The 23416-nt window shown below is 41.7% G+C and overlaps 1 protein-coding gene across 1 annotated transcript; it reads right to left on the reverse strand.

Moving 5' to 3' along the window:
- Positions 1–9009: 9009 nt before the first annotated feature.
- Positions 9010–16182, reverse strand: LOC8052183 (heparan sulfate glucosamine 3-O-sulfotransferase 3A1). Its single transcript, XM_029971617.4, has 2 exons — positions 15992–16182; positions 9010–9751 (listed from the first exon to the last, which is right to left on the reverse strand). Exons 1-2 carry the CDS (start codon positions 16180–16182, stop codon positions 9130–9132), a joined length of 813 nt encoding a protein of 270 aa, XP_029827477.2. The 3' UTR covers positions 9010–9129.
- Between the last annotated feature and the right edge of the window lie 7234 nt (positions 16183–23416).

Genomic DNA, 23416 nt, shown 5'->3' on the forward strand with positions numbered 1-23416 from the left:
ACAATTGCAAATATTTATCAATACTCGTCGGTTTTTTTTTTTCAGCCAGGCCAATAATAAATTTGTCAAAGTTTCGGAAATTGTGACACTTCGTGATGAAAAGCCTTAAATTGATTCGTGTCGTTAAATTCATAAACCGCGGTAATAAGTAGTTCTATTGTAAACATTTTATTTAAATGAAAATGAATGTCGAACGTCTTATTTATAAAAATAATTTCCGTGTGGAAAAATTGATTTACGAGACTACACAAACTAGAACTTTTTTGAGTGGCTGGCGAATCCCTAAAGAGCTCACTGCCAAAATAGCTCCCTATTTATTTATTTATTTTTCGCTAAGAAATTTTGTTTGAGCAATTTTATACGAGGGTAAGTGTGCGTCTTTACCTATACATGTTGTTGCACTTTATCTTGCTTCTGTACACCGATGTTCGAAACTAGCTTGAAGTGTCCTGTCGCGGCACTCATGGCTGTAAATAACTGCCGTTTGCTTCCTAAAATAAAATCCATCTTCACGCTAGATTCGGCAAAACAAAACAACCCGTAGACCAAATGTCTTACAACAAGAACAAGAACTAATTATGCTTACCACATACAAAAAAAAAACTTTCTACAGTGGCCATATTGAAAATTGACATTTTTCACAAAAAAAATTGCGGTCCCTTTTTTTTATTTTGTTGGTACTGCTATGTAAAACCTCGCATTTATCTGAAACTCTTTTAAGAGCTGCTAAATTACTTTTAAAAAAAACACCGGCTTATCCTATTATTTTTTATTGTTTTTATTTTATTTGCGTCGTCTGCTTTTTGCACGATGTCCCTCGTATCAATTACAACAAAAAAAAATTCCCGCAATTTTTTTTTCTTTTTGAGATTGTGTTAAGAGTTAAGATTCCCACTTGTGATTGAGTCTACGCTTCTCACGTAATTCGATTGATTTTTTTTTTGTAAGATGTCGAGTTTATATATTTTCCTTTTTTAATAATCGCTAATCGGATCAGGAGGATTTAAGCCGCATCTCCTCAGGGCGCATGTATCGCTGACACTGCAACTTTGATTGCGGGAGCCGATTTATTAGTTTTATTTTAACGTGTAGACCTTTATCCGTGCAATTAGTTTTTTTTTTTCTTTCTTTTTTTTTATGCGCGATTTTTTTTTTTTTGTGGGTTTTAAGCCGCGCTAAAGGAAGTCGACGGAACACGCAAATTCAATTAAAGAGTGTCGTCCGCGTTAAGAACTGCATCATAAAAATGAGCGTGATATTAAGAGTCGCTAATACGATGCCGTCGACTCTTTAAATGTAAACATTGACGCCGAATCGACCTGGGATGAATATTTTATTGTTTTGGGGTTGTCGTTTTTTTTTTTTTCAGCAGAGGTAAGCAGTTAGGTTACTTTTATTTATTTTCTCTCTGTTTTAAACGGATTAATGGCGTAGAAAATTATTGTCAGCGACAAAGTATATAAAATACTTGTCAATATAGTCCGGTGTTTTTACTTGAGCTGCAAAGGGGATTGATCTTAAAATGAATATTCAGGGTGCTTCAGCGGAGACTTTAAAAAATCGTTTGCAGATAAGGTGGTCGAGAAAAAGAAGAAACTCTTTCCGGGAACAAAATGCCAGCCAGAACGGCCGTCAGGGATTGAAAAAATAACAACTAACTATTTAAATATTTAATTGCCTTAAACTTTACCAACGTTTATTGCTAACATAAACATATAGTTCTAATTAAAAACTTTTTGTACATCATGAAAAACCACTCGATATGCCCATTTAAAAAAAAATATAAGCCGCGTAGAGCTCTTTGCGGCGTTCAAAAAAAGTTCGCTCAATTTAGAGGCGCCTCTGGGTTTCAGTTTCGTATCAACCCGCATCTCTGTTCTGGCGGTCCTGCCCTCACCTGGCCAAGGTGCGAAGCCGGCCCCCCCCCCCCCCCTTCCTCCCTCCCCCCCCCCCCCCGCCTCAAATTTTTGCTAATATTGTTTTATATAAGTCATGATGTAATTTTACTAAGCCTAGCAGTGGCGTTTGGGCGGACGAGTCTCACGATGTTGTGTCAAAGAAAGAACCCACAAACCTTGGTGCGGTGTCTTGTTTTTCCAGTTCATCTTTGAGCCGCCGTAGTGGTCAACATGTCGAATTTGACGTCAGACTATCCGACAGTGCCGTCGGAAGAGTTCCCAAATTTGGTGTTGCAATGGTTCGGTGGCGGGCCGGGAGTGATGAGGGTCTGTTCGGAGTGCCGGCCCATGTTTCGTCGGTTGATCTCATTGATTCAACGATACGGTTTATTCATCTGCACACTTCGAATACATTTTATAGTGAGCATTTAAAATTCGTTACCTAAGCAATAAGAAGACATAAGAAAGGAAGTGGAATATTAACGTTATTATCAGAGGTCAAAAATACAGCTAATGACGTGTCGCTTTCACAAGAGCACCATAAAACACGAGAAAAGACAGCTTTCAGTACTCTGCGTCCTTACGGGGTCTGTTGGACACCAGATTAGGTCACAATCTTTCTACAGATTCAATCGAAGCCTTCGCCGATCGATGTGAAGAGACGATTGAACGTTTTCTTGATTGACAGGGATGTTTTTCTGGATCGTCAAAAGTGCAAGTCCCAGGAGGCGATCTTGGAACGAGGACGCTCTTGTGTAAGTTTTCAGCCTTCACGTTTTTGAAAGTGTGTGTGTGTGTGTGTGCGGGGGGGTGGGGGTTCCTGCATTTTCAGATTAAGCTTTCACCTAACGTCTGCAAAGAACGGCCATCTTGATGGTGTGGAATGCAGGTTGCGTAAGCACTGTGGCAGCTGTAACATATACAACGCTGTAAACTCGTCAGCGTTCTCCGCCAAGTCACATTTGGGGCTAAGTCCACGAGCGAATCATATGCTGCCGCAAACTGGCGTTGTGTCTGAGAGGCCAATGACGTGCGGACATTCCAACGGAGCTTTACAAACCACCACCAGGTGAAATCTTGAAATCTGTTCATTCGTTCTAAAATTTGTTTTCTTGACTTTTCTTTCGATAACCCCGGACCACTAGTCTAGACTACTGTTTCTGGACTGCCAGCACAACGTACGCCGCATCTAAACGAAGAAATTAGTGCAAACATTTCGTTTCCGTGCCCCTTTAAAGAGATACTTCAACGAAATTTGAAATATTCCCGTCGTGTTCAAAAATAGGTTGAATATGATCCACAATATCCGTAAATGACAATCGCACGTTTGTATTTTGAGCCTGGTGGCTGTATTTTTCGTTATAAACGGCCCACTCTGGCAAGCGCTTGGAGAAGGTCCAGCGGAGACCACGTGACATCCAACGCAATCGTGACGTAGGTCGTCTCAAGACGAGCAAAGCTACGGCGAGGCTGACGTCGAGAGGATGGCCTAGTCGTTCCAGCCACCGAAGCGGCTGCTTTTGTACAAATTTTGAGTGACGGGTTAATCTTCTATAATTTTGTATGGGAACAATAGCGACTTCTGTGACACATAAAAGGCATTCTCGGGAAGAAGGGAGTTCCTTGTGCCCCTCTTCTCTCGTCGTGACCGGGGGCGAGACAACCTCCGTCACTAGCTGCCAAGGTTGCTAGACGGGCATTACAAGCGAGGCGTTAGCGACATCCACCAGGTGCTCTTTGCTAATCGTTTAATTCGTTTTAAAATTCCTTTTCGTGACTTTTTTAACAAGATATTGGTATGTTCGATTTGATGGTCCTTTTTTGAACACATATAGACCAAAAAATGAGCGCCAAAATTTCGTTGTAGTATCCCTTTAAACACTTGGAACCGTTTCCGTTAAATCGCATACACGCACTTATCGTTGTGTCCGGTTGCAAATCGACGACGGGTATGTCTGTAACCGGATCGGAGCCAACAAAAAATTTAGAACGAAAGCGAACGAAAATAAATGTCTAAATAATATCAGGTTGTACGAGACTTTTAAGTGTTTCCGAGAAAATCTGCTTAAACTCAGAGTACGCCCAAAAACGAAGAAAGAAAAAAAAAAAAAAAAAAAACTTGATGCCTGCCGTCGTAGCAGGTGTCGATGTCCTGTCTTATACTGTCTTATTACATAAATCGATATTTTTTTTCTGGTTGTGTTTCAAGAGAAAAGCTAATAAGGCACTTTGCGTGTTTTTTCTTTTTCTTTTAAAGTTTGACCGACCTTCCTAATTGAAAAATGGATCCCATGAACGCCAGATTTTGGGACAGGGAGAAGTTCAGAGTTCACGACGGCAGGCTTAAGTTTAATAGTGTGATTATTTTGTTTTCTTTCGGTGTAGCCTTTCACTGACATTTTCGCTTTATTTCGTTCTTGGGTTTGATTTTAAATTACGTAACGACAGACTCCTTGCATTCGATTTTTTTTCTTCTCATTATTATTATTTCGGGCACCCTCAGAAATATGCCTTCGGGGTACTTTTTGCGATCGGTAATTATAACAACCTGCCTGCCCGATTTTTTTTTTCTTCGTATCTTTGGGTGGGACAGGCACCTGACTTTCTGCACACGAGTATGTCCTTAAAAATTCTAGGCACACCCATGCGCGCAAGACCCGCAGAATTACATGGATGTGAGCATTTGTGAACGTGAGATTGCACATTCCGACAACTCACTTATAGTCTTAAAATTAATTGTGCAAGATTCAATTCATGTTTAACATGCAATGCTAAACGTGAGTAAATTGTTAATCATTAAAGCATAGAATTCTTTTTAACGGAACAACTTTATTCCCAAATATGTGTCCGTTTATCCATCCATTCCCCGCTAAATTTGGCGGGAAAATTAAAATGGCGCTTAGGTCGCGTGAAGTCAATTGATGTCACATGACTTGACCTCACGTGATCTACGCACCAATCAAGTTTCCCCGCCAAAATCAGCGGGGAAATTAATGTCACGTGAACTGATGCTACGTGACCTATACAGCAATTCAGTTTTCCGTCACGCGATGTAACGTCCCATGACCCATACACTTTTTCGGCAAAATTTAGCGGAAACTTTGATGTCACGTGATCTGACGTCACGAGACTTGCACACCAATTTAGTTTTCCCGCTAAATTTAGCGTAAAAATTGACTTCACGTGACGTATGCACCGAGTAAGTTTCCCCGATAAATTTGACGGGGAAATCGATGTAGTACGTGACCTAGACACCTTCAGTTTTCCCGTTAAATTCAGCGGGAAAGTTGACTTCACGCGAACGGACGAAAAGCGACACATCAATATAATTTCCCCGTCAAGTTTTGCGGGAAAAATTTACATCACGTGACCTATACTCCTATCTAGTTTTCCCGCTAAATTTAGCGGAGAAATTGATGCCACGTATACCTCAATATAAGCCGGGGGGGGGGGGATTTTTGATACAAACAAAGGTTCTACTTCACTCTCCGAAAAAACAGTTCATAGTGTCTTGTAAATTATCTTAAACGATCGCAGCTTCAATACTGTATTTCATGCATTATAAAAAATAAACGGTCGCTGCCTTTTTTTTTTTTAAATAACGGTACAAATTGACGATTGTATATGAATTATTTTGTTATAGCCAATGACAGATTAAGCAACGCAGGACGTGGCAATCCACATGCATCTCATCATCGCTCCGGGGCCAATCATTGCTGAATTCATCGATTAGAACGCCGAAGGACCAATCACGAAGCAAAAAGCTGTGATTGACTATAGAATCGATGTCTAGAATGGCAGGCCGCAGTTGTTACTCAATCGTGTCGTATGTACCAAGGTTTAACGACCTGCGAGGTGTCCAAAATATGTGGGAACAAGCCATTCGATGATCGGTATGCAAAACGTGCAACGCCGTCTGCGCTGCCTAAAGGAATGTCGGGAACGTCTGTGTAAGACCGGCTGTACACCGCAGACGACGGCGGCCAGCTTGAATGGCGATAGAGGAGACACAGGCCAGAGGGTCAGAACAAGTAAACAACTGAAGTACCTTCTCCCTCTCTCTGTTTCGCACTCTTCGGTATCACGTTGTACATGCGGCGGACGTTCCCATGATTCGTTGCACGCCTCGCGCATGGCCTCTTGGTACTTTTGCAAAAGGCTCATGATGACTAATTTACACGCTTGCACCTGCTTACAATCGAATAGGCTAGAAATCGTTTTTCTTTTGTTAGGCTGCGCTGCTACGCAGCCGGTCGCCAGTAGTCATAAGAGGGTTCAGAACAGGATTTTAGCCTATTCGCTCGTAAAGCGGTAGTAAGTGTTTGCACCAGTTTTTATTCGACGACTAGAAGTAATTCACTCTGTCACAGCGTTTGCAACATGCACTCGTCCGTTTATTTCAAGTACACTCGTCATTCGCATAATGCTGACGTACTTTTCTTTTCTAAAGAAGGTAAGGATTGTCTGTAGCCAGGCCTCCCGCATTTTACAGTTTCTAAACACAGCTCTAAAGAAAATATCGGTGCCAAGAAACAGCTGTAAATTCGTGTTGCGACGTGCTTTCCACTTCAACTTGTGACTGTCGAATTGACGTGATGCCTGCAGTGTCCCGATAGAGGACCGACAAGAAAACAACGAGACTGGAGCATAAGACAGCCGCGCATTTGGCTTTCCAAACTAAAAGTAATTTGATTTTCAGTTTGTCATTAGACTCCACAAACTAAAAGACCAAGCTTCGGGCAAAGGCGCTGCCTCTGCGAGATACTTTGACTTCGTTCGTTTTAAACTGTGAGTTTGTATTTAGCCTTAGTGGGAATTTGTTTATTTCGTTATAGGTTTTCTCAAAATGAATTGCTTTAATGTGTATTATTTAACGTATAAGTTTGCTGTTTTTGATCATTTTAACATATTCTAAAATGTTGGTATTACCTTGACCATCCTAAAAATGTAGCTCGCTGTCCGTGGTTTTGTTTTAAGCTACTTTGTAAATCAAGAAATAATGCCCCAACAAAGACAGCTGTGATATGTCTGCTAGCTGCTTATAAAGACGTCGGTTCTAGGAGTTTTAGTAGCTATACCTGTTTCAGTGCCTGATGGAAAGCTGACCACAAACGGTACCCTTCAAGTATTCATTGAATGAAAGGGTGTCCGTTTTCTTGCCCAAAATGTGGTTCGTGGACAAGCTTTTAGGTTTTCCAGATTTATGCGGAACCAAGCTGTATGAATCTTCAAAGTTAATATTCAGACAAGGTGCTCATCATTTCCGCGTCCAAGAACATCCAACCGGTCGCGACAAGAAAACATCACAAATGCTCTCCTCGTGGATTCTCTGGACACTTATATCTATCTAACCACCCCTTTGAAACTACTACTTAGGAACCGCGAACTAATTCAATATCTGCAACATTCCAAACGACGAATATCTAGGTAGATGCGTTATCAAGTCCCGCCAAACGTTCACGCGTTTTGTTTGACCCAAGCTTTATTTTTTTTTTTTCATCACTTCAATTTGTTTGTTTTTTTTTTTGTTTTTTTTTCTTTTCCGCCCACCGGTCACTAGAAGGTCTTGAGTAGTCTGAAGCTGCCACCTTGCGAAACCCCTTTGCTCTGGTATTTGAAGCAGACAAAAGATAAGAATGAAGTGTTTGTGTGGACACCTTTAGTGACGGCCTTGATTGCCCTACTACTTTGACATGATTTTCCGGGTGATGGATCGACTGGCGAAGCTTGCATATTTGTTTAGAGCAGACTTCTTGTAAAGTCTTAGCTGTACGCCTAGTCGGAACACGTTCATGTCTTCTTTTTTTTATTTTTCCAATCGCGTTTTTTTTTTGGGGCATCTTCGGTAGATTGTGTATGTAGTAGTCTCAACTGTTGAAAAGTCTCTTGTTCTTGAAGCAGTGGCAGCAGCCATGATCCGAATCTTACTCCGTTTCACTTTAGGGCCGAACGCAGACGACGCTACGGTTTTAGGGAGCCAATCAGACACCGCCAAGGGGCATCGTCATGGCGTTCGTTGTCATGGCGTGTTTGCTATCGCAGACTACACCAATCGGGCACAGTAAACGTGTCGCCATCTTGCTTTTTTTCCCGTGTGTGATTGGTTTAGCTGGTGATAACAACCGTATAAAAACAACTATCGCCGATAAGAGGCGTTGGTATATTGGTCACGGGCAGTCTAATTTTCAATTATATGAATCACTACATTATGGCGGATTCCATCCCCTTGCCCCGTCTGGAGTTAGTGTTAAGGCCGATTCAGATACTTGCGTTTGAGTGCGTTGCGTCGAAAAGCAAAAGCGAGGCACCGGCACATCTGTGCTTCGTATGAAGCGTGGAATCCAATTCAAAGAATCACCTTTGCACGCCATATAAGCAGCAGGGATGTCCTGGTTTCTCGCAGTCGCAACGCAGACAAACCAGGCTTTAACCTATCACCCTACTATTTCCAACACTTTGCTCCAACCTGTTTCGTTCTCTGGTGCGCTACTATACCATAGTATACAACATTCACCTCAAACTGTTTTGACGTCTCTGAAGTTCAAGAAGAACTTGATAAACCAAGAATTGGAACTTAATAAACAAAACAAAAGAGCACGTCATAGAGTTTCATTATTTGATTACTTACACTTTGGTCATCCAGTGTTTTACTACTTAAATAAAAGTACTTTAATGAGGTAAGAGAGACGTCACATAGATGAAGCCACAAAATGGCCATGCGCGTTAAAGGCTTTTATAAAACTGTTTTGTCAGTTTATTACTACCTATCATTCAATGTTCGTTGTTGTTACTGTTTTCCAAGAGCGAGTCAAGTGTCTAACACCAAAAAATTCACCAGACCGTGAACGTTAGATGACGCACCACTGACCTCATCACTATGCTGCCTCGAGTAATTTCAACGATATAGTTGCCAGGTTCTTGTTTGCAATCAAGACGGAAATGTCTTATATTCTTAAATTGCCTTCCTTTTAATGCTTCGATAAAGCATACCTTCCTGTCTCTGCTACCTTGTTCTCTCCCCACGCCTAACAAAGGTTCCCAACCTCCTCTAAAGTTAGCGCAAGGGAATAACGTCCGCAGTTTTGAACCTGACGAAATTCACTTTGAACTTAGCTCTGCCTCACTCATTGCCCTAATCATTAATTGAAGCTCACGCACGGCAAAACACTTCTGATATGACTTTACATGACAGCCTGAACGCCTGCACATGATATGTTTGCCTACAATCCGGCTAGCGTTCACCATTCCACCCAAAGTCTCTTCCGACCATCTTGTAGAACCTTCGGTTGTAGGGCTCGAAGAAGGACCTCAGCCTCCGCAGGTCACTGTCACAGAGTCTAGGATGCGTCCTCCCCTTTGTCTTACCGAGACAGTGGGGACTTCCGCTGCCCTCGCTCTTCTTGAGACACGGAAAACCCTTGGTCCGATTGAAGTAGAAGTGGTCGTGGGACACCAGGCGCCTCAGGCCCAGAAAGTCTTGCACCAGCGCCATCTCTTGAGCGGGATCGCGAACCAGTTCCTCGCCGCTCACCACATGTATCTGTCCTGGTGCAAAGTATTCGAGCCATCGGGACAGATGGCGCTCGTAGAGTCCGATTCTGATGGCCGACCAGCTGGGGTCGACGCCGTCTTCGTCGAAGGCCAGCTCTTCAAAAGGCAGTGTGGAGTTTGGACGCTTGGAGGACGTCTGGGCGTAGTCGGACAGGGCCCTAGTCACGGGGTCTCGGACCACGACCAGAAGACGCATCCTCGGAGACAGAGTGTGGATTCTGGCGGGCGCCTGTCTGGTGACAAAGTAACTCGGAGTCTTCTCCATGGTTACCTGGTCCGGGAGGCTCAGAGGCATCTGCTTTCTGGGATTTAAGGGACAGAATTCCGAGAGAAAAGATGTCACAAATCGAAGGGAAAAAATGTCACAAATCGAAGGACCAATAGACACTTTCCTATACGTAGCAGTGTCACGATAATCTCCTGCTCTCCAACTCTGACCTTACGACATTTTCCGCTTCAAGGCGTGGACATAGGTTATTTCAAACACTTATTGAAATATTTGACGGAAACACGTCAACAATCCAATTATACTTGGTTTCACACTAAATCTGAGCGCCGCCAATGCTACAATTCGATGGAAACAATCAGGCTTTAGTAAAATGTTGCCACGTTCCGGCCTGTCTTAAAAGCCACTTAAATCTTATTCGCTGTTTTGACGTCAAAACTTCCAGAGGCATCTGTAATTTACTATCACGTTTCGGCCGGTAATTTTTTTTTTTTTGCATGATTGTTTAAGGTGTTAGTCTCGCCGTTAATTTTAATACAATTTTGCGTTACAATCTTTTTTTTTTTTTCGTGCTCAATTCGTAAGCGCATCAAAAGTGCACCCACAAACGCATATATACTCATTCAGAAATATATCCACACGCCTGTATGTCTGAAGCGTCCATACTATGGTATGCACACTTCCACTTGTGTGTGTGCTCTACTCAGTAATTGAGGAATCCGTTTCTGCGCACGATACCCTAACTCTATATTCGTTTCTTTTTCGTTTTCTTTATTACGTAGCCATTAAAAATAATTGTATTCCTGAACCGTTTCATTATGCGCCTGGACAAAGAACGGGCTGCTATTTTGAGACGGGACAAACTTTCACAAGGAGCAGATTGAAAATCTAAATGATCGAGCGCTCGGGACGAAGTAGCATAGCTGAAAAGAAAGATTAAGCGTATGTCTTCACTATTTCAAATGCAGACGTCGTTTTGTATTTTTATAGTATTCATTTTTCATGCGCGGCACACTGGAAACCCGCTGAAAATATAAGGTAGATATGTTCGGGGTAATTTCAAGAAAACAGACGACCAAAATGTACCTTGCGCATCTGCTGGATATATATATCTATATATATATATATATATAAACAGTAGTAATATAAATGATGGTGATGATTTCGCTCGCATTAGTTGGGACCGCAAAAAGAAGAAGAAATAGACCAAATAATTTAATTTTTCTTTTATTCGTTTTTGCTTGGAAATTAAAGAGAAGCACTCTATGCGTATTTGTCGCGAAAATAAAACTTGGTAAGCACACAACCGAGAAAAAAATTGCGATAGGAATTGCGACGACAGAAAACTCAATTTCGTTCCCTGTCGTTCGCGCGCGTGGCATCCAGCTTTTTTTTTCAGGTTTTTGCTTTATTAGCGTGAACGCAGACGCAATGATTTGTGACGTCATCTTTGAACATGACCCGTTCCAGCTTTCCCCCTCAATTTTTTGGTTATATTTGTTTCTTTGTCTGCTTTCGCACGCGAACAAGGGAACAACTTTATTAGCAAACGTGACCTAGCATTTTTGGGGGGAGACCCAAAAAATCAATTCTCGTATGTCCTTTTTTTTTTTTCTTCCTAGATTGTTGGTTGCCCCCTCTGTGATTTACCGGGCTGCCGTTCCTGTTTTTTTTTTTTTCTGTTTCTTCTCCTTCCGAATCCCCGACAAAAATAAAGCACCACGTGACCCCAGTCAATTTATTAACACGTCCCCTCTTATAGGGTGCTCTAACGCGCCGAGGGCATGAACTTCCCGGGAAGGTCGGCTTTCAGACAATTCTTTTACTTTCTACTTTGGTAATGATTGGGTGGTTGTAACTGGTGTCGTTTGCGATCTGTCGCCCCCTAACTGTGTCATTTACTGTTTATTAATAGGCTCCCAGCTTCCGCATTAGACTGCCGTAATGACGTCGTTATTGCGAATGCTGCGAGCAGTTAGAGGGAGAGAGAGAGAAAAAAAAGGACCATAAAATCTACCCAAGTCGAAGAGCGGCCCGGCTTCCCCGCAGAACAGCTGTGCTACCGGATCTGCCAACTCCACGGAAGCGATCACTGGCCCCTGAACTAATAGAAGGATGCTGCCCCCCATTGCACCCATGTGTTCGTGGGGGGTGTCAGCTTCAGGGTTGAGAGAGATTTGGAGAGTGCCCGTTTGGAAGCGTTCCACCTTACACGAGCTTACACGCAGAAGTGGGACGAAAGTATACTGGCAGGGAACGCCACTGACCAAGAAACTTTGTTGCGGTGTAATTTCAATGATAAAAGCGAGCGTTTTCTTTCGATATCTCATTGGCTTCATATAATCGGATTCATGGCCACATGGTCGCTTGAGCTGGCTGCGAGTTGAGAAAAAAACGCTGCTCAATTTTTTTGAATTTTTTTTATTCGACTACCATTGTGGGGGGAGGGAAATATAACGCGAGTTTTATGAGTCATTAACTTCAGGGATTCATTCCAAGTGGTATCTGCGCAAAGTAAAACAACAGTTGAACCGCGTCTTTATTATGATCGTAACGGAATTACCAGTTAGTGAGCGTCCGTCTTAGTTACTTCAATATTCTGAAGTACAGGGCTCAGAAATCAAGACTATGCATCTATGATATTAAGGTGGTTATGTGGTATATTAATCAAATTGTGAACATCCTACATTTCTAATTCTGTTTTTTCTTAATCCTCATGAATGGATCATATGGTCATTCCCAAACTGAGATAACCATGCGCATTTTCAGGATTGAATGTTGATGCTCATTCTTAGTGAAACATTTAAAAAAAAAAAGATTTTAACGCGCGAGTTTTAATGTGATTAAAATACGACATCGCCAGATGTCACTTATATTTCTTACCACGCTGCTCGCTAATATTTCTAAACTTTACGTAAGAAAACATGATCACAAAAACAGACACATTTTTTTAAATTCTGACAATTAAGCTGGTATATCTACTTTTAGTGTGATTCCCTTGGGTATTGATGAGGTATCTTCAATATTAAAATCTAATTAACTAAAATACGGCATAATAAAAAGTCCGGTGCCGTAGAAATAACACAGATTGTAATTGTTGGTATATTAAAATAAGTATTTCACTTTTACAATGCAAAGTTCATCCCCACTACCGAGTGGGAAAACATTAAGTCAATTATTTCTCTCTCCATATTTTGCTTGTTTTAAAACGCACTTTTACCTAAAGGTAGACAAAAATATTAAAAAATGAATGTGTGTCTTAGTCACTATAGAGGAGAGGTCACATGACGTCAAGTTTTCCCCTAGATTTTGTGGGGAAACTGAATTTCTGTATGGGGCATATACTTCAATTTTCTCGCTAAATTTAGCTGAAAGACTGAATCGGTACTTAGGTCACGTGCCGTCAACTTCCCTCGCTAAATTTAACGGGAAATGCACGAACAAACGGAACGAGAGAAAATTTTGAATAGTCTTCTTTTTTTTTCGGGGGGGGGGGGGGGGGGGCGGAATTCAATAAAAAAAGTTTTACGCTTTAAACAAAGGTTTCTTTTTTCTGCAAAATAAAGATTTTCAGCGCAATATATACGTTGCGAGAGACTCATTTGGGGTTGGACAGCATGGTTCGTTTTGGGGTCGAAGTTTTGAAATAGTTTCGTTCTAACTCAAATTCTGTCCCACGGCATAGCTATTTTGTGTGCGTGTTTGTGTGTGTGTGTTTTAAGACATCCATATTGTGCAAGACTTTTTTGGGGGGGAAGGGAGGGGGGACCTAATTATTCCCCGCGAGTCTATTTAGGGACGAATGTATGTCATTATCAAAACTTACAAGATGTTTTTTTTTTCTCGGGGGAGGGGGGGCGGAGGGGGGAAGAAGTTCAACGTCTCCCTAAGCGCTACCGTTGATGCTAAGTTAACCTTACCTCCCCGTTCGAACGCGCTCCAGATAGCTTCCCGTAGCACCCTATCGATCACTGCCGTACGAACAGTTGCTGTCAGTTATCGGGATGCCTTTGTCGTCTGGAGAAAGTCAGACCACCTCAAGATTCGCTGTCAAGCACCGCAAACATAAAACCTGGCTCTAAAATGTTAGTTTCTTTCTTTTTTTAGGTAAACACCTGCTTCAGAAAAGCATGCCCACAAAATAAACACTTTCCAGCAACAAATCTGGGAACACGCTACTAAAATAGACTACGTGCGCGAACTTTGGAGAAATGTTAGCTTATTCGAAGAGTGCTATCACTGCGGATGTTTGTTTTATGGTCGGATGGCAACGGCAACACCTCTTGTGTCGGGCGGTAGCTTGCGTCCCCTAGCGCATTCACTCTTTGCGTTCGCAGACCCTGTTCTGTACTTGTATGCGTATAACGCGTTCGTTTAAACTGCAAACAGTAGTAGGTTTTTTTTTCCTCTGATATTCACAACTTTGGTTAAGTTGTTGGAATACTTTAAGTCAGCAGCATTTATTATTGCGTGTGGGCTCACAAAAACAAAAAAGACGAGGATTGGTTTACGCTTTATAATCTCTCCCACACTAAATCCTGCGACACAAAAACCGTGCCTGCGAGATGTTTAATTACACTACTTAAATTATTGCAATGTAGTTGCTCCTTGGTAAGTTACACTTTTGCTTATAGCTTATCAAAAGTATAGAGTGTTATTTAGTCACTTTTCGGCCTCACTAGTTGAAGGGAATCGGCATTTTCTGTCCCTCCTCCGGCATACCAGGAGAGGTAATGCAATTCACTTTGAGTGAGAATTTACGTTTTTCGCAAGCTTGAGGGGGTTGCGGCGCCACCCTACGGGGAAAAAAAAAACAACAAAGAAGAGAGGAGATAACGCCAATTATTATCAGTATTGCACCGCGTCGTTCATAGTCTTCACAGTGCTGGGAACATCGACGACATATAGTGGTGAAGTTAAGAATGACGTAGCACTATTCGATTCGCAACCGCCGTTTCTCCGCCCCTACTAACAACCTTAGTGGCGTGAAGGAGCGACAAAACAAATACCTCCTTTTCATGGGATTACCCATAGCCTTCTATATACCTGGCAAATGGCCACGAGAAGCGGCCGCCGAAATGGAAAAGGTGGAGCGGCAGACAACGGATGAGAGGAGAGCCCCGTGACTGGCGCCGCGCAGCGGCGAGACACCGAAACACTCTTTTCCCGAGCGAACAAGTGTGTTTCGGGTCCTCGCCGCTGTAAGAGCTGTGCGCTGACGTCCAGGTTCCCCGAGAAATGGTTATTTTATGCTCTGTGCTACGAGATCCTCGCGTTCCAAATCTCCGACCAGGCACTCTATGGCTCCGTCGTCGAACTGCCAGGTTTTGTGATCACAGAGCGGCGCAAGTCGGACCCCGAAACAACAGACCCTTTTTCAAAAGTTCATTGAGCAACATTGGCGGTCGCCATTGCTCGAACACGAAGCGCGTGATTGGATCCGAGTCCTCGCCGAACGCTGTCGTCAACACCCGTGTCCAATACATGATCAGAGTGTGTGGTCAATCAATGGCGGACAGGCGTTGATTGCGCGGACTTGCGAAAAGGGAATATGAAGCAGAAAAGGACCGACTAGGTGATTAGTTAATCGAAAAGGTCCGCGGAACAAATGTTGGCCAAGTAGGGTGGTGAAACCAATTGGGAAATATAATGACAATCATTTTTTTATGTGGTGGCGCCACTGTTTAATTAACTATATACTTTCAGGCAGTTCGAATTGTAATCGACTAGATTTAGAAGCAAATAATTATGTTGCAATCGTGTTAGCTTTAAAAAATAAGGACTTTACCAAATCAGTATAAAAACATCCGCGGTTCAATATGGTCAGACTTCTTTACAAGCATTTGCAATATGCACTTTGTCAAGCTTCGCCATAATGAATACCTTAAATTCAACAGAAAACTGTAGCATGCATATATTTTTCAAAACTAAGAATATTTGATGTAACCAATTTGTTTGAACCCAAAATACTTCCCTTTATTTTTTTTTTTTTTTTACGCGCCAGTTTTGGTGTAGGTTTGATTAATTTATGATTTCACGAATTTAGTAAGGTTTGAAAGATTACATCGCGCTACGCTCTGATATGTAAATATTCGAAGTCACATCTCACGAAGCACATATCTTAAGAAACAATTAGCGGCAGCAGCGCATGATAACGCAATTAATGCAAATGTTCAAGCCAGCTGCAAAAGAATGACGATAATAATCTATGCACAAGGAGAAAAAGGGCGACAGGGGACAAACACAAATCTCCAAACACAGCTAGGTGACTGGTGCGCGACCGAAAAAAATCCACCATGCGTAACTACATTCTTACCTGTACCACTCCACACCTCGGTTGTAGTGCCGATCGAAGAAGTGCGTCTCCGGTCCGCTTGCCCTCACATCCGGATGCAGTCTCAAAAATTCCAGAAGCGCCCTGGTACCCGCCTTTTTGACTCCGATGATGAGGCTTCTAGGAAGCCTCCTCTCAAGACTTTCTGGCCCAGAGACCTTCACTAACGCCATCTCGTTACCATCTTCATCGTCCGTCCGATGACGACCATCAGCGGTCTCGAGAACATCCACGTCCCTGTCCTGGTACGTCTTCTGGAACCTGGCCGCGGAAGCAGACAACACGCTCGCGCCGTCTGCTAATGGGAGGCGAAAGACGAATAGAGAGATGAAACAAGCCGTGAGGAGCTGCCGTGACGGTGGTCGGTGCATCTCACATGGACGAGCGGTCGCGTTCGGGTCGCCTGTGCTGCATCTGGTCCTATTGTTCGGGGACAGCTGGTTGCAGACAGTGCCTTGCGACCGCCGGTCTGAGCGCCGACTGAACTCGGGTTAGGAGCTCCCCTGCGGATTCGCGCCGCTCGGCTGCCTCTCTCCTCCCGTGTCGCCATCTGTTTAGCCGGGGAGAGGGGGAAAGGGAGCGACGATGGCGCCGTTTCTTCCCCTACTTGTCGGAGCTCGAACTATTGGTTCTCTTCGACTACCGCGCCAGAGCATTCGTGTTTCCGCTGTGCAGGAGAGGGGAAAGTTACACTTGGGAAGTTTTCAGCACAAATAAAATGATTTTCAATTTTTTGACCAAGATGTGAAAGAGAAAAAGAAAAACTTCGTCAATGCGGTTATTGACTCTCCCCTGCTACCTACTGGAATCTCATTCCATGTTCCCCGGCGACAAAATAAAATCCACGACTCTTTTTTTTTTTTCTCCTTTTGACTTAGAATCTGGCCCTTCTTCGACACGCAAGCAATGCATGTACGACACGCTTGGTAACTCTAACGTAAACTTCTTCATTCATGATGAAAACTTAAAGAAAAGTTTACTACTCATGTTTTCTCACTAGTTATATATTTTTTATTATCATTTTACCTCGTGTACATGCACCCCTCCTAGTGCATGATAAAACACATGATTGATTGATATGCTTTTCTTATGGAATCATCAATTCGCGCATGAGATCCCAATCACCGCTCTAAGCTTTCTGACAGTCGCGACGCTTAAAAAAATAAATTGGTTTCAGTTCGTTGGCAATAACCTGTTAAAATTGTATTGTTTTTTGACGCTTGATATTTTGACTTTATAAGATACTGAAGAGTGCTAAATAACATCGGTCACTTACTAGTACAAAATGTATTAGTAAGTGGTAAAACAAAACAAAAAATTAAGGGAAACTCGCAAAAAGTGTTTCTGAACATGAACATGAATAGGGGTTCAAAAACCGTTCGTATATCTATAATAAATAGTGATCACTGTTTTTTATCGATCACTGAAAACTTAAACTAAGCTCGAACGTACCTCCAGAATTTGAGAAATAATAAAACTTGCAAGGCAAATTCAAAAGTTGGCAATCGCCTTAAATGTTCACTTTAAAAATAGCGTCCAGTAGAGCTCGAGAATACACGCGGAATTCTAAATAACCGGTTTATTGGGACAAATATTTTGTTTTCGGATTAAATGTTTTTTTTTTTTTTTTTTATCGCTTAAATATGCTAACGTTATGGTCGAAAGCATTGCTACTTCGTCTTAATCGATGTCGGCTTCTTCATAAGTAACCAAAATCTTGATCCTGCGTAGTAATTATTTACGTTCTTGAAAGCACAAGTGGCAGAACTGGCCATAGCTAGTGTATACGCACAAACAAGCGTGGTATTTATCTGCGCCGAGGCAGTCAGTTCTATAGAACTCGACCGCATACCGCTATGTGGTCGGCACTCGACCGAGCACTATTCATCCAAATCACAACGACACTCTACAGAACCACCATCAATCCAATAACATACATTAAACGAGTTAAAAAGGCCTCGGGGAATATGGAGTGGGGTGCGCAGACTCTCGACCGTTATTACTATGTAGTGTTTACAATCAAGCAGACGATAAATTTTAGTCGTCGTCTCCCCGCAACCCCTAGGGGGAGCCACCATACTTTTTTTCCTTTTTCCTGTCTGTTATTTCCTCTTTTTTTATGGTTTTGATTGTGGGAAGGGGAGAAAATGTCAATGACTGGGGGAGCTATTGTTAGCGTCCCCCCTTGATCTTCGCGGATTAGGGGAGAAAGCGTCTTTCTATATTTGCATAGATTATCCGCTTCCTCCCGCGCTCTGACCGTTAATCCGCCTGACCCTGACTCATCGCGGCTTTTTCGCTTTTGGGAGTTATCTCCTCCGCCTAGCGGGCACGCGTTCCCAAGATTCCCCCCTCGACACTTTTTGGCATTACTACAGCTTCCTTTTGTTATATTTTTATTAATACTTACACATCAACCTTTACATGCAGCTCTTTATATATACCTTCCATTTTTCGCATATCTCTGCTCATGTGATTTTTTTTTTCTTTTATGGAAAGAGAAAGAAAGCAAAAGAGTAAAGAAGAGAGAGTGAGAGTAAGAGAAAATTATGATTTCCGGTTTCGGATGCGCAGTTTCGGTAAAGCAGATTATGAATACGAAAATGAGGTTTGCGGCTTAACACAATCGGCCTACGACGTATTTTCGTTGGTTGTGCTTGTATGGATTGAAAAGACTTAATCTGCGCGGTCTTAGCGGAGGAGAAAAAACAGGACTCCATTGAATTTGTATCGTGACGCAGAGAAAGGCGTACCACTGAAGACTTGTCTCCCCCCCCCCCCCCCCTTTCCCCCCCCCCCCCAAAAAAAAAAAGTTACGCTCATTTTTCGTTTATGTGAAGCGTTAGCCGTTCGGGCCAGAAGCCAAAGATTCAGAACTAACCTCCATTTAACTCAAAAATTATGATTGACTTTCTGAAACTCTTATACACCGGGCCATTTTCACGCCATCCGTCTCCGTGTTTTCGTGAGCTTCGTTCTCGGCCGCCATTTTCCTTTTTAAGGTTTCTAAAATCGCCCAAAACTTTTCAAGCAAATAACAAACCTCTTGCGTTACATTTGAACGAAAACTGAGCTATCGGCAAACCGTATTTTAGCTTCGTGGTAAAAGAAAACAAACACTACTATATTTTTTTGTTTTTCTTCTTTTTGGCGGGGGAAAAAGGGGGGGGGGGGGGGCACACACAGTAGTCTAAGCTGTCGTCACTATCTCCCTCTCACTATTGGTTGCTAGTCACCAAGCAACATGCCAATCAAAAGTCTACGATCAGTCTGTTTTTTTTTTTTCTGTTTACTTGATGTTCCCGTCGCCAACAAAAAAAAAAACATAAGTAAAATGTGAAAAAAAAAACACGTCATAAAAAAGTAAACTGTAGACAGGTAGACATGTTAACGTGAGCTCACATGCGTGCCAAAGCGACGACTGTGCCCAAACGTGTACATGAAGGTATGTGCGCATGTTCGGGCCCCTCGTTCTAAACGCTTATTGTCATGACCCGTGTGACACTGGCCTTATAGTATCACCAGTGGTGCTGCGAAAATGAAATTCATTCAGCAAGTAACCAATCACTGATTAGGCTTTGTGCGAAGCTTTTTTTTAAATATATTTATATTTTTACGACCCTCCCCAGCTTTAAATTCCGCGGTGCTATCTTCAACGATCGCACAAAAAGATTGTAGTCCTCCCAGTTGAAGATCAAGATACATAATATCAGCATTAGCTCCGCTGATTATAGGAAGCCCCTCGTTCTTGGCAATAAACATTTCTGATTGATGACTCTCTTTCCCGGCAGGCGGCGCATAAATACGTGCGATATTTTTTTTTCTCCTGTTATCGAGGATCTATGCAAGTCGTTAAGTTACGTCACTCGTAATCTATTGCACTTTTTTTTTTAAAATCCCCGCTTTATCTGTACGCTTTCTTTTGTGTGTGTGTGTCTGTTTTATTTTATTTAAATATATTTGGGAGCAAAACAATAAATTAGAGTTATAAACGGGGAGGACGGTGCGACACGGCGGTGTATCGTAGCGTGTGGAATCCGCGTAGCCGAGCGTCTTCATAAAAAAAAAAAAAAAAAAAAAAAATTGAATCGAGCTCAATTTTTTTTTCTATCGACGTATATGGTTTGTATGTATCTACATTTCTAACATTTTATTAATGGAGATTTAGAACCAGGTTCGCAATTAGATAAGTTCTAGTCGAACGATCTCCAACTTAGGTTTTTTTTGTTTTTGTTTTTTTTTCAGGCCGTCTGATTTTTGATCGAATTTATGAACGCGACGTTGCGCGTTGTTTTGTGTGTGCATTTTTTGTCTGGGCGCATTCGTTGTATGGGTATATTTTTTGTCTGGGTGTATTCGTTATCTGAGAGTATTCATCGTCTGAGTGAGTGCGGAACACTCTGTTTGGGTCGGAAAATTTTGTTATTCTTGTGCATGTGTTTAGGGAGATGTGTGTTGTTGAGAACGCAATTAATTTTGATGGAAGCGAAGAAGACTGGGGTCTGGTGTATCTAGGCACTGTTAGACATTTATTTTTTGTTTAATATTTTCCAGACTTATAAAAAAAGGTCTTTTGGATTGTTCGAATACTCACTGGCAAAAAAAAATGTAATGCAGAATAGTGTACTTGCGTATTTTTCGACTTCAGTACCTTTAAAGGACAAAATGCTACGGCGCCATATCGGATAGTGCTTTACTGAGCCTGAAAGGATGACAGTTTCTCGCGAGCCGAAAAGTCTCGTTGCCGACTTTGGCTAATCAAAAATAGACACAAAGATTGCGTTGCGTGTCCTAGTATCCTGCGATAAAAAGCTTTCAACCGCGCGATAATCTGGCAACCATGACAGAAAGTGAGCGGTGTGGTGGGATATATAGGGTGGTTCAAGTTACCAGGCTCGATCTAAAATGGACCGTAAAAATCAACGCCTGCACGTAGCAATCTAATCTTTTCGTCAAAGGTGTATTTCACCGGCCGATTTTTTCTTGTAAAATTACAACGCGTAGTTCTTGTTCGGTAAAAAATAAAGCCAAGAGACTTGCCAGGGTCTACGGCGGGCAGTGACGCAGACGACAGGGGTTCAGTAGTTGGGTGTGTTTGGCGTTCGTATTGATAGATGGCGCTACCTCCTTACGCGACGGCTCGCGACCCTCGTGGTTTATTAAAATGAACATAATCTTTTTTAAATGTACTTTTGGTTAAAAAATAAATGCGGACAATAAAGGCAAAACTATAGTAAGTGTTTCATGAAACACTTACTTGGAACACTCACGTGAACAAATTAAAAGGGGACCTATCGAGAACACTTGGCTGTATATATAAAATAGCAAATGTATTACCAAAGTGGCTTATCAAAAAATTATATTACTCTTTGTTTTACTCAAAACTTTGTTATGGAATTATGGCATCGGAGAGAACCACTTCCACAAATTATAGCAAATTAATTATACTCCAGAAAAAAGTTTTGCTCATTTTAGAAAACTATCAAGGAAGTGATCGTGATTTTTATAGCAGTCAATATTTTACAAAACATAACATGCTTAAAGAAAACCAGAATTATTACTTTAAACTTGTGCAGACAATATACAAAGAAAAGCTTTATCAAATGAATAAAGTGCCATCGCAACCCTATCTTCTTAGAAACGCCAAATACAAGACTCCTAAGGTCAGGACAAATTATGGAAAACAAAAACTAAATTGTCAGGTTCCTACATTACTAAATATTTTCGAAGGGCGTACTGATTTTACAGTATCATATAATAATTATAAAAGTAACATCAGACACACCCTTGCACACAACGATATATATTACGCGTAGTAGAAATTGTTTTGTTTGGGCGCCTACCAGTGTTGCAATGACAAATGTGTTTGTTACATGGCTGTAAACTTTTGTGTACATATCTTTTGTGATTTTTTTGCTCCTTTGATCATTTTGTGATTATACGACAGTGATTACGAATCCATGTCCTATGAATGATAGTCATCTTTCTGTGGCTTTATCTAGCTAGGTTTAGAATTTTAAAACGTTTTGTGAATTGTTTTCTTATTTCTTGTCATATTATATTCATCTGAGGACAGATTATTCCTTGTTTATATTCGTAAAATAATTTCTACGACTTTGTGTAACAAGTGTGCATGTTTGTTGCTATCAGGGATGGGCAAAATACATGCAAATATGTATTGAAATACAAATACAAAATACTTCGTCAAAATGTATTTAATTACAAATCTAATTACATTTCCAAAAAAGCATTGAAGTGCAAGATACAGATACAACCAAATGTATTTGGTCTCCTCCAAATACTTTTCCAAATACATTCCTCAGAATTTGCGTCAGCGACTTCAAAGCACCTGCAACCGGTTTCTCGGTACCTTATTTTAATTTTGCATCGCACACTCGGGAGTTAGTGTGCGAGGCTCTAGTAACGTAATAGAAATATAGTTACAAAAAAAATGCAATCAGCTTGGACGTAATAGGTGAAAAAAGTACAAAGCTTCAAGCAGCTTTTTTTGTCGATTACATTTTGGTATAGACCAACAAAGAACCGAGACGACCAAGACGCGCAGCACTAGCCAGAGAGTTTTTATTGTTGCAACTCGCACGAGTTAAGAAAATCTGTACGACCCGCGCATTTAGAATGTTCCAGGCAAAAATATAGATGGAAATCAGGCTGGCAAGCATCACAAGTTGTCACAGGCACTTATTTAGCCAGTCTGCCTGTGAACGTCGATTTTGTCACTATTCTTGCCCTGGACTAGCACCGTAATCATAAAGTCACTAAACGCTTGTGCTTGATTGAGAGGCACTGCATTCGGTGCAGAACGTAGTTTTCTTCCTCCTCTGGACACGTCTTAGGATGAGCAAAATGAGTCGTGACAATAAATTTCAGGGATGTAACAAATTGCCCACAAAATTGTATTTAAATACACACGTCAATTACATTACCCAATTTGTAATTAAATACAAATGCAAAATACACAAAGTATTTGAAATACGTATTTCAAATACTTGTATTTGAAGTAGTGCCCATCCCTGGTTGCTATGTATATATATATATATATATGTATTTTGTTTACTTTCTTTACGTATATATGGCAACTAATGCAAGTTGTGCTGTTATGAACTGTAGGGGGGTAGAGGCCCAGTCAGGCAGAAATGCCTTTTGTTTCTACCTCCCTACCAGGCCTGGCCCGTGAGAAACCAAATAAACTCCAAACTTCAAAGTAAAAAAAACGCGTCTCCATAATGGCGGCGCTTTTGCTTCCAACGGATTTCGTCTGCGTGTCGTCTGCTTTCTTTCGCTGGTCGGCTGCACCTTCGAACGCTGCTCCCGACGCCATCTATCAATACGAACGCCAAACACACCCCGCTGAAACCCTGTCGTCTGCGTCGCCGCCCGTCGTAGACC

This window comes from Ixodes scapularis, unplaced genomic scaffold (assembly GCF_016920785.2).
Source record: "Ixodes scapularis isolate PalLabHiFi unplaced genomic scaffold, ASM1692078v2 PGA_scaffold6__148_contigs__length_123643588, whole genome shotgun sequence".
Lineage (NCBI taxonomy): Eukaryota > Metazoa > Arthropoda > Arachnida > Ixodida > Ixodidae > Ixodes > Ixodes scapularis.

Bases quoted from the DNA above. Each gene is read 5' to 3' on its own strand.
- LOC8052183 (XM_029971617.4), bottom strand. From the start codon at position 16,182: ATGGCGTTAGTGAAGGTCTCTGGGCCAGAAAGTCTTGAGAGGAGGCTT. The intron at 9,752-15,991 runs GTAAGAATGTAG...CTTAAATCCCAG, and splicing joins CGAGGTGTGGAGTGGTACAG to AAAGCAGATGCCTCTGAGCC.